At 36.7% G+C, this 12,015-nt stretch overlaps 1 protein-coding gene and 1 pseudogene across 1 annotated transcript; both read left to right on the top strand.

Annotated features, from left to right (window-relative positions):
• Window positions 1-5,337: 5,337 nt before the first annotated feature.
• On the top strand, window positions 5,338-6,157 carry LOC149164918 (protein DMP4-like). Its single transcript, XM_089429646.1, has one exon. It carries the CDS (start codon window positions 5,338-5,340, stop codon window positions 5,920-5,922), a length of 585 nt encoding a protein of 194 aa, XP_089285772.1. The 3' UTR covers window positions 5,923-6,157.
• A 4,540-nt stretch (window positions 6,158-10,697) lies between these two features.
• LOC149164917 (organic cation/carnitine transporter 4 pseudogene) lies at window positions 10,698-11,574 on the top strand (annotated as a pseudogene).
• Window positions 11,575-12,015: the final 441 nt, after the last annotated feature.

The following is a 12,015-nucleotide window of genomic DNA, read 5'->3' as shown; positions in this document are numbered from 1 at the left end:
TTGTATCATCTACAAATTGTTGATGAGTTAGAGCCTGCCCATTCTCAGTTAGTTGAAGGCCATTAATATTACCTGTTACTTTAGCATGCTTGATGGACCTACCAAGTCTTTCCATCATGAGAATGAAAAGAAATGGAGAGAGTGGGTCTCCCTATCTGAGGCCTTTCAAAGGACTAAAAATCTCAGAGGGAGAGCTATTCACCAAAATTGAAAAGCTGGAGGAAGTTATTAAGGCCATAACCCGTCTGACCCAATTATGATCAAAACCAAAAGAAATAAGTACCCTCTTCATATAGGTCCAGTTTACCTTAACATAAGCTTTGGCTATATCTAATTGCATGATCATTCCAGCCTGCCTTTTGCTGTTTAACGAGTGAACCACCTCTTGGGCTTGAATGATGTTGTCTAAAATTTGTCTGCCTTCCATATAACCAGATTATTCCCCTGAAACTAGGGTAGGAAGTAGATGTTTAAGTCTATTAGCTACTACTTTGGATATTATCTTGTAAACCACATTGCATAGATTTATGGGCCTAAACTTATCCGGTGTTTGAGCAATGTCCTGCTTAGGGATAAGGGAGATAAAGGAGGTATTGGGCCCTTTCAAAATAGTTCTGTTCAACCTGGAATCCTCCACTACATTCAAAATATCCTGTTTAACAATATTCCATCATGCTTTAAAAAAATCCACATTGAAACCCTCTAGGTCTGGTGCTTTTCCATTCTGCATTTCTTTGAGGAAATCATCTACCTCCTCTTTAGAAACTGGCCTATTTAGATTGAAGTTGTCCTCTCTGGATACCAACTTTGGTATGTTGCTAGTTATATCACTGATGGACTGATCTTTGTTTGATTATTTTCTTGAGTAGTTCTTCGGAAGTGCTAAACTAACACAGCTTCAAAATTCTCATGGGAGGTGAGAAGATTACAGTCTTTGTTCTTAATTGAAGATATTTTTTTGTGCGTTTTATTCGCCATGGTGGACCTGTGAAAAAATTTCGTGTTACGCTCCCCTTCTTTTAGCCATTGAACCCGAGACTTTTTTCTCCAAAAAATTTCCTCTTGCTTACACAAATTATCCCATTCTTGATGATATTTTTCCACTTGGCTACTTTTAACTCTATCAAATCCATCCTTGATCAGAGCTTGGTTGAGAACCTTCATTTCATTTTCAACAGATTTTTTTCCACAAAAATATTGCCAAAATCATTTCTATTCCAATCCTTTAGTCTGAGTTTGATATGCTTTAGTCTTTTATGAAGAAGAAACACTCTTGTTCCCTAAATTTGTAAATCTTCTGACCACCATTTTTAATACTGTTGATGAAATATGAGTGGGAGAGCCAGATATTTTCAAATCTGAAAGGTCTGTTTCTGAGAGTACCCATACGTTTGATCTCCAGTTGAACCGGCCAGTGATATGAGCTTCCAAAAGGGAGAACTTCCGCTAGTTGAATCTAGAAACCTGAGTTTGTCGTCTATTCTTTGAGGGCCATATACATTTGTGACTAGATAGGTGTACTTGTCTCCTACAAGTTGAATAACTACTGATAGATAGTTCCTGGTTGCCTCAGCATCTATTATGCTAATTTTTTTAGGGTTCCAAAGAGTGAGAATTCCCCTTGTTGTATCCTTTGCTTTAACTTCTAAAAACTCAAATCTACTGAGCCATTTGCTATGGATTTGTCTTAATTTTTGAATAGAACATTTCGTTTCTTGGATAAGGATTATGTCCGGCATTTCTTGTTTCATCCTATTACTAAGCATTCTCTACTTTCTCTTACTCTCTAGACCTCTAATATTCCAAGACGTAAACTTCATAATTAAAGATTTTTAAAGGAGTAGCTAGCTAGATCTCCCACCTTACCTGAACCTATCATTAGCTTGCCACACTCCATCAAAGTTCATTCTGCTTTTTCGTGCCTCTTTTCTTACCTGGGTTTCTTGTTACTAGTCTCAGAGTTGTTTTCATCATCTTCACCCCTCTGTTATCTTGCTTATCTGTATTTTTTCCTTTCTCCAACGCATTAGCCTACATTCTCCAAAAAACAACTATTGTATTCTATTGAGCTCTTCTTGAGGTACCGAATCCACTCCTCTCGTAGTTCCATGAATCAAGAACACTTTCAGATCTAGGTTTTCTTTATCAAGAATCTCTTGTAGCTCATGGTCCTCTAGGTCCATTTCACTCTGGGTCATTTCCTGATCCATCTCAAGTTCTGTTTCACTCATCATGGTTTCTTTTTGATAATCAGTTTCCTGAGTTTGTTCACGTTCTTCTTCTTTTTTCTTTTCCCTAGGATTTCCTTCGATTGCTTGATCTGCCTTTGTAATTTCTTCGTGTTCCTCAAGAACTTGGAACTTAGTTTGACTGACCTTTAACCCTTCATCTTGATGTTTCTTTGGTCCTCTTTTGTCACCTTTTTCTCGATTTACCAATTTCTGGAAGCTATCCGTTTCCTTCGCTGTGTTAGCCTTGCTGTTATTTACCACTTTATCGAGTGGACACTATCTAAATAGAAGCCCATGTTCATGACAACTACGACATTTGAATGGAATATGCTCATAGTCTACTGTTTGCACCAATTCTTCATAAAAAACTTCCAAGATCACTTCATCTGGCAGAGCTCCTAATAGATCGATTTCCACACATATCTAGCAAAGGAAGTGTATTTCCCTCTTCTTGTGGCTTCAGAAGCTTTGACAAAATGACCTAATTTATTTCCTATGGCTGTTAACGATTCATTTTACCAGTAATCAAGAGGTAAAGAATAGAGTCTTACCCAGACCGGTACTAAAGTAAAAGTCTTACATTTCGGGACAAAATTCATCATCCATGGCCTCATGTAGAGTCCAGCTGCTGCATAGAAGTAGGGTCCTCCTTCAAATACTCTGTCCTTGTCTTCAATGTTTGTGAACACCACAGTGAAGAATCCCTTTGACCCAAGATGAAGGTCAATGCTCCCTTTAGGTTTCCAGTGATATTTGATCCATGTCTGTAAAGCTTTTTCAGTGGGCCATAGCCCCATGAATTTACAGATAATAGCATATGTCCACATGTGATCCCTGTGCGCTTGCAGAGCAAGATCGTTTAAAATAACTCTTGGTGTGATCTCAGCTTTGGGTTTGCAGGATCCCTTTTGTTTCTTGTCTTTAGTTCCCTGTTTTTTGTCTTCTACCTCCTTGTCCTTTGTGCCATTGTTTTCCTTAGTATTGGCTCCTACTGTCTCCTCTTCCATATTTATTTTCCCTTCCTTCGAAGTACCTCTAACATTTTCTAGAAGTTAAATCTTACCTCTACTAGCAACGGCCTCCTTGTAGGAGGGAGTGGCACTCCCTCCTTTGTGACCCTCCGTGAGGAACATTGTCTGCAACTCGCTGAAACCCTTGATGTTTTCCTTCGTTGTTCCGCTCCGTCGAGAAAGTTCCACATTTCAAGAGACTACTAAGAAGCTTAAGTATGGTGTATAATTCTAATATTTAAGCTAGTGGGTTAAGAATTTGATGAGAATTTTTTTTAGATTTTGAATTTTCAATGATTGTTGACAATGGGTTGCATTTTGTGATATAGAAAATGTGGCAATTTAAGGAATCTTTAAAGTTCACAAGATGTTAATTTTTGCTTAGATTTACTTACACAAACACTCAAGTTGTATTATTTACAATTTACTTATATTTTTCATATATGAAGCCTCTTTTAAGAGAAGGGATGAATATGCTCTTCATGTAGGTTCATCTTATGTAATCTAAAGTTGTTCAACAACAACACTGCTCTCAACAATTATATGGTGTGAAATGTGACATGTATTACTAAGGGGAAAATTGAGAGGCCATAGGATGTTGAGATCAAGTTGCAATGAGGAACATTTCCCTTTATTAAGTATGTTTTAAATAAGGTTATACATAACTTTGATTTTCTAGCCAAGTCAAACTTATTATATATTACTTGATATTCTCTTGTACACTAATTCCTCTTATAAGCACTAAATTGGTCATCTATCTTCAGCTTCTTTTGAACTACACAGATCTCTTTCTGCTTGTATTCTTTTCTTACCCTAAGGTTTTATTTTATTTTTTTATAATTTGATTTATAAGCATGGAAATTACACATCACATTGATATTATGGTGTTATATGATATATTCCACATATCACTTTAGCATTAAACATGAACATTGGTAATAAATTATTAATACTTTAATAATTCTAAAATTAACAATTTAATTAAAATATTTAATCTAAGTTTTTATTTCAAGTAAATTTTTTATTTAATCTAAATTTTATATAGAGAATTAATTTAAATTCAGCTACACTTCATATTTTATATATATGCATGGAAGTGAATCAATATATTTTTTATGTAAATTAATATATATATATGAGGTAATAACCCATAAAGTTTGTCATTTATCAACTACCAAAGACTTAATTCTTTTATAATAGAAAATATTTATTATCCTCACTTTCAATTAACTACTAAATTATAATAAATTTTAAGAATTTCAAAACATATAAAAAAACAAATAAATTTTATGTACATATTTATATTAAATAATTTATTGCACCCATCACAATTTGATGGAAATATTGTCCTATTGAAAGATTTAATCTATCTCAACAATTATTAACTCCTAAATTAAAATAAATTTATAATAATTTTATTAAAATTTTAAAATATATTTATATAAATAATAATATAATAATATTTATATTTATAATAATAATATAAATATTAAACCATATATATTACAAAATATATATCTAATTTCAAAACGTTAATTTAATCAATTTCTAATTAATTAAGAAATAAAAAAATTGATAAAAAGTACAAACATTGCAATTTCAGAGCGGGTAAATATTGCAAGATTCACTTTAACGTAACTATTAACCTAACTATTAAGTTTAGTTGATTGTTTTTTGGTTTTTCCAGTTCCATCAACTCTACCGTCTCTTGAAGAAAGCGGAAATTCCCATTTTTATTCCTTGAAAATTTTGACTAAACGGAAAAGGTGAAGAAAAATGTTAAATTTTATGTTAATTTTATTTTCTATATAAAAGTAAATAATATATTGTTAAATATAAACAACATTGTAGGTGTGGTAGGCAGCATCTGTATTATTTTTATCATCGTTATTATTTTTTTTTCCTCCACGTGTGCGAAGTAAGAAATAATTGTTGTTTTCATTACGCCGTAAGGCGTTTCCTCTGAGAGGAACTCCCCTCCGTGTCGCGGTGTCTCGTTATGGGCCCTTAGATCGATTGTTAGACGATGGAATAAACTCCAACCATTAGATCATCGGCCTTTTTAGAAACCAAGTAGAGAGGCCAATCGTCTGTGGATGGATGAGATAATCAATGAGGATCAGTGCAGGAACACTCTGATCCAGAGGATTGTGAACCAAACATTTGCAAGCACGGCCCATTTGGCAAATCTCCTCCCCACTGGGACCGTTCTGGCCTTCCAGGTTCTGAGTCCCCTGTTCTCCAACAATGGCCACTGCGACACAGCGGCCCGTGTGATGACCCAAATTCTTGTGTTCCTGTGCGGAATTTCTTGCTTCCTCGTCTCCTTCACAGACAGTTTTCGGGCACCCGACGGGAATATTTATTACGGCATCGCCACCCCGCGAGGGCTGTGGACTTTCGATTATGTGGGCTCGGGGAATCAGGCCCTTGAGCAGGGCAAGTACAGGCTTCGATTTGTGGATTTTGCGCATGCATTTATGTCAGTCATGGTGTTCAGCGCCATTGCTCTCTCGGACCAAAATGTGGTGAACTGTTTCTACCCGGCGGCTCAGGGGGAAACCAAGGAGATGCTGGACGCGTTGCCTGTGGGGATTGGGGCCATTTCCAGCATGCTGTTCATTGCGTTTCCCACCACGCGCCATGGTATTGGATTTCCAGTCACTGCAACATCTGATTGAACTGCCCAGGGCGCAGGGCAGTTCAATGGGCGATCACCATATTATGAAACATCTGATTGAACTTCCCAGGCTGCAGGGCAGTTCAATTGGTAATCATTATACTATGAAACATCTCACCATCTCACCTAGGTCGCCAAGTAATTTAATTGGTGATCACCATATTATAAAATATCTGATTGAACTACCTAGAATTCAGGGAGTTTAATTGGCCATCACCATATTATGAAGTATTGTAAATCATAATCTATTAATTTCTCATATTCAAAAATAACAGAGAGACATGTAAATCATGATTCTATTGATTTCTCATATTCAAGAAATAAAAAGTTGCATTTCAATTACACAGTCACCCTGAAATCCCTTGTACAGTAGGTATAGAAGTTCAACAATAGTATAGATGCCATTCAATTCACTGTAGGGATAGAGCTTCAACAATAATGTGGATGCCTTTCAATTCACTGTAAATTATGAATACAGATTTAACAATGTAGATTCCCTTCAATTCACTGTAGGGATAGAGCTTCAGCAATCTATATGGATGCCTTTCAATTCACTGTAAATTATGAATACAGATTTAACAATGTAGATTCCCTTCAATTCACTGTAGGGATAGAACTTCAACAATCTATATGGATGCCTTTCAATTCACTGTAAATTATGAATACAGATTTAACAGTGATAATAAGAATGTGGATTCATTAATAATCTGGGTTGAAACATCAGGTCAGGACAGAACATTGTTGGCCCATGAGAAATCAGGGGAATATAGAGGCCTCACTACCCAAGAACAGAATCTCCCTGTATGCTACTTTCAAATGCTATGGTGATTTACAGAACTCAAACAGCTATGCAAGCAGTATTTCTAATAATACCTTTCCAGTTTTAAACAGTCAAAGGAAAAATATCTATATGTGTTTATGATGTCCACTGTTTTTTTTTTGGGTTTGTCCTCTTACAATTTACAGACATTTCTTCTGATATCTTTCCAGTTTTAAACAGTCAAAGGAAAAATATCTATGTGTTTATGATGTCCACTGTCATTTCACTGCCTTTTTTGTTTGTCCTATTACAGTTTACAGACATTTTGTAATCGCTATAAGGATTATGTTTCCTGTGTTTTTTTGGACTGTCTTTCTCCAGCAATTAAAACAGAGAATCTGAATTTTCCAGGCAGCTTAAAGCTGATTCCCTGCTTATATTAACAGCCACACTGTGAGTCTGGAAAATCAGAGTCTCCTTAAGTTCAGTTCTTTATTTTCTTTCATCTTTTTGAATAACAAAAAGTATAGGTTTTTCGCTGAAAAAAATGATCTGGTGATAAACAAATTAATTAGAATCATGTTTTTATATTTGAATAAATGAAAATTAAAAATTATTATAATTACGCCGTAATTATAAGGTGACAGAAAAGCCATGGTACACAGTCAGCCGAATATTCACACCAGTTCTTCACTTGATCGCTCTACTTTGTGGTCACTCATTTCATGGCTCCTCGGCATTCTCGTTCTCTGTTGGCGAAAGCTTTCTTATTCTTTATTCTTATTCTTTCCCCATTGCAATTTCCACAGGGCTTTGCATTGCAATCAGCCATGCAATGCAAAGAAAAACCAAATATTCTTGCAGCAGATGTCTTCCCTGTACCTCTGGGCCCATGAAAAAGATAAAAGGGTGCAATCTTATCTTTGTTAATTGCACTGGAAAGAGCTTGAGCAATAATGCTCTGCCCAACCAGTTCCTCGAAAGACTTGGGACTGTACTTTTGACTCAAGCTTCTATTCACTAACATGTTTTCGTTAGTCCTCATCTGTAAGGATTCCTCCTCTGTCTCATATTCACTAATCCATGACTTTCTGGTCCTGTGATGAGTTTTGATGAGAGGATGGAGATCTAGCTCACTGAAACGTCGGTTGTTTACATGGGGAGAATCACCATAATCGTCCAGAGGCGAGTCCAAGGTTAAAACATTCGTGTGGGGGGGGATCTGACCAATGGGGTTTCATCCTTTGAATAGGAGCAATCCGAGGAAGAAAAATCTGTAACATATTCAAATTGAATAGGTTCTTGATAGTGCAGAGTACTAGCAGAATCAGAGAGTGATTTTCTCCTAATGGCAACCAGCACACCACATGAAAACCTCTTCCCTCTGATGCCCTTCAATTTTTTACCTCTACCATTTCGCCTTCCAGACCAGGACCAAGGAAGTCTGCATCCATTTCTTGAAATTTTTTGACAACCCCCAAACTCTTCAACATTTCTTTGTATATCGATGTTGTTTTGCAGATTTTCCTCCCTTAAAGTTTTATGACCGTAAGGCCCAATGTAAGGGTCTATAGTATAAGCCCCATTGTCATCTAAAACAAGTTCGAAGCTTTCTTCTTTGCAAGTATTAGCGGGAGAACTAATCAATGAAAAATCATCTTCATCTAGAGGCAGTGTAAACTCATGGAAGGAATTCAGAGCTGCAGGATGGTTTTCATCGGTAAATCCCTGGTATATTTTGAATGATCTTGAAGATGTAGATTTGCTCTTTCCAGCAACAAGTTTTCTTTTCTGAAAGTACTTGGGATTTTTTCGGTTGCTTTTCCTTCTATGATATTTGAGTGCACCTTCAGCATCGAGATCCTCTACCAGAGTACTTCCACCAACAAATTCTCTTTTTGAACTTCTGTACTGTATCATGTATGTTGTTTTTATCAGAAGTTGTCAAGTTGGTATCAGACACTTTTCCTTCTTGTAAGGCCATGGAACTCATTTATATTGAAGCAGTTAAAGATAATTTTGCATAGGTTATTCACATTAAGGACTGTAGCCTTTCAATTGCTCATCACAGACCAACATTATCAGAATTCAGTCACAAGTCCGGTGTCGAGATAAATTTGCCACGTCACCTGATTTTTCAAATACAAAAACAGATATCTTAGAATACCCAAAATAGGAAAGCTTATTTCCATTCCAAAATCTACTGTGCTTTTTGGCTTCTCTAAGCTCAGGTTTCTACTTTATGCCTGCAAGTTTCCTCATTCACTCAGTTTTATCTACGTTAAGATACCCATGAGTTCATGGACTCTCATTATGATGTTTTGATCTATTAATTCATCGCAGAAATCCATTGTTTTATCTTACTTAGTGGTACAATTCCATCTTTACTTCGTAAAATTCCTGGATGTACCAATTTCAATGATTTTGAATAATTAAGACTGACACATCAAGGAGTTCTGGTTCAAAATCTCTCAAGTTAGACTCAGTTTCAGAATTCCAAGTCATATAATACGCACACCTAAACAGTTTAAAAGCATTAAAGTTTTATCGGAAATTTAAGGTTGAAAAGGCTTTCTGATGAGATTCTAGCTTTAGGAAAATCTGTGCGAAGATAGAATTTCAGTCCCATGGATGGAGAAAGTCAAAGTTATCCTCTACCGCCAGCTTAGACGCCATCAAATATTCCAAAAATTGAGGACTTCCTGTGAAAGTTCACGCTTTCCCTTCATCATTAATAAGCAGCAAGAGCTTATCATTTCCCATGCACATGTACATATTATTCATAATGATCCCTATCCATGATTAATACATAGCAGTTACGATGACTCTACCACTCAATATAACTTCCAATTGTAGGGAACATCACTAAGAAAAGAAAAGAAAAAAACCCTGCAACACAGAAATTGGACGAAAAATTCTATTATCTATAATAAACTCTTTGTGAGTTCATAACACACAGATTATCCTTGAAATGAGAAAAAACCAATAACTTCGCTTTTTGATTCGAAAAGAGTAGGCAGGTTGCTTACTTGAATTTTGAATTTGAATGATGATATTCTCAAAATCAATGCCCAAGCTAGCACCATTGAATTATAATTGCTAATGTGACTAACTATATATATATATATATATATATATATATATATATATATATAGCACGATTTCCATCTCTACGACTTAATATAAGATTTGGAAATGGTGGCCATCAACTACTCCATCACCATTAGCAGGCTTGAATTTAATAATATTCAAATTAAATTTTGTGCAGGCCTAATGGAGTCATGCAGTTTAAATAAACAAGAGAGAACTCTTGTTAAATTAATTAATAGAAAATGCTGGTTGGTGGCAGAATGCAAGGTCATTTTAAGATCAGGAAGGTGACTTTCGTTGTATTGTGGATTTGTGTTGGTTTATTAATCACTTATTCTGATTCATATATGTTGATCTCATTATCTATATGATCTGAATATAAAAAGCAGAGGATTCCTCAGAATAGAGAATATATTCATTAGTTTATAATTTATGTTCTAGCATTATTTGGCTAGCTGACCAAGTCATTTGGACATGGCTTTGCCCTGGTTGCAGGTATTCTTCAAAGTGATCCACTAGTGCAAGTGTTTATCATAGATCTCCACAAAAACAGTGAAGTGTTTATCATAGATCTTTATCATAGATCTCCACAAAAACAGTGAAGTGTTTATCATAGATCTTCACAAAAACTATTAACAGTTAATCCATATGGATATAATTTCGAAAATAGTTTGGGATACAAAATTCAATTCATTACGCCGTAAGGCATTTCCCTTTGAAATGAATTGCCCCAGCCGATGCCGTGTCTTATTGTTGACCGAGTTTGGGATACAAAATTCAATTCATTACGCCGTAAGGCGTTTCCCTTTGAAATGAATTGCCCCAGCCGATGCCGTGTCTTATTGTTGACCGTAGATTTGTGGTGTTAGACGATTGAAGGAAGTTTGGTCGTTCATCCTCACACTGTCCTTTTGTCTCCCAACCCAATGGCCTCTGTGTCTTCTGAGTTATTGTTCGGGCGGTGGCAGATTAAGCATTTCTTGTTGTCGAGCCTCGCACGGACACTGGAGGCCTTTCCTACGATGGTCATGATTTTCGCCGACTATGAACCCCATTGGCATTGCAATGGAGGGAAAACCCCAGAGGATTTCCTTTCCGTGAAGCCAAGGTTCGAATCCTGCAGCCCGACGGGATCTATATGCTCCATGGACCGGGCCTCATGGGACTGGGACGGAGGCCCCGAGGTTTCGACGGTTTGCGGATGGGATCTCATCTGCGGCCAGAAATACAAAGTTGGGTTTCTGCAGTCTGCGTTCTTTGTCGAGTGTTTGCTCGGTAATTGATATTTTCAGCCCCTGTGCGCTTTTATATCTGACGGTTGATCGCCATTAAGATTTTCTTTCAGTTTCTGATTTATTTTTTAATACAGGTGCAATGATATCTGGGCATCTATCAGATTCTTCACTGGGGCATGAGGGTGTCCTGAAGTTGGTCTGCATCTGCAATGCCATTTTTGGTTTCTTGACGGCAATGTCGCCGAATTTCTGGGTTTATTTAATTCTCCGTCTATTGACGGGAATTAGCAATGGTGGCCTGGGGTTGTCGTCGTTCGTCTTGGCGACGGAAGCCGTCGGACCGTCCAAGAGAGCACCGGTTGGCATGTCGACTTTCTACTTCTTTTCTCTCATCATAGCAGTGCTGCCGGCTCTGTCCTACTTTTCCGGCAACTGGAGATATCTGTACGTCGCAGGTTCGATTCCCTCGGCCATGTATTGCATCTTCGTTCTTCCATTCGTTTGGGAGTCCCCGCGGTGGTACCTGGTGAAGGGCAGGCTGAAAGAAGCCATGGGCATCATGAGATAATAATCATCATCCCTCCATGATTCACATTATAGAAATAATAATTGACATTATCCACATACACAACTCTTGTGATGCATCTTTCTCATATGCTCAGGTCATTTTTTGAAATAAGTGTACTCATCCAATGATGGAGACTCAACACTCATGAGGTACATTAGTCATTTATTCATAAGAATATTTTTCATTTAGTATATTGGGATGTAAAGATTGTGGGTTGAAGTTGGAAATGAATCATGATGCTTGGAAGTTATACTTGTTGCATTATTTCATTTTTGTGGTTATATCCTCCTTCTAGTGAAGTGTAACCATATAGGGACTTGTCCAACCTCATTAAGAATAATAATCCTAAATAAATTAAAATAGAGTGGCTATATCATTTCATACTCAACACCTTCCATGCATCCCTTTTTTCCATTCTCCTGTCTTTTAACTTACTTAGTG

The sequence above is a fragment of the Pinus tabuliformis genome, chromosome 5_1, assembly GCF_031772625.1.
Source record: "Pinus tabuliformis cultivar Carrire ecotype Pingquan chromosome 5_1, CPIR1, whole genome shotgun sequence".
Taxonomy (NCBI): domain Eukaryota; kingdom Viridiplantae; phylum Streptophyta; class Pinopsida; order Pinales; family Pinaceae; genus Pinus; species Pinus tabuliformis.
This window is presented reverse-complemented; position numbering and strand designations above follow the sequence as displayed.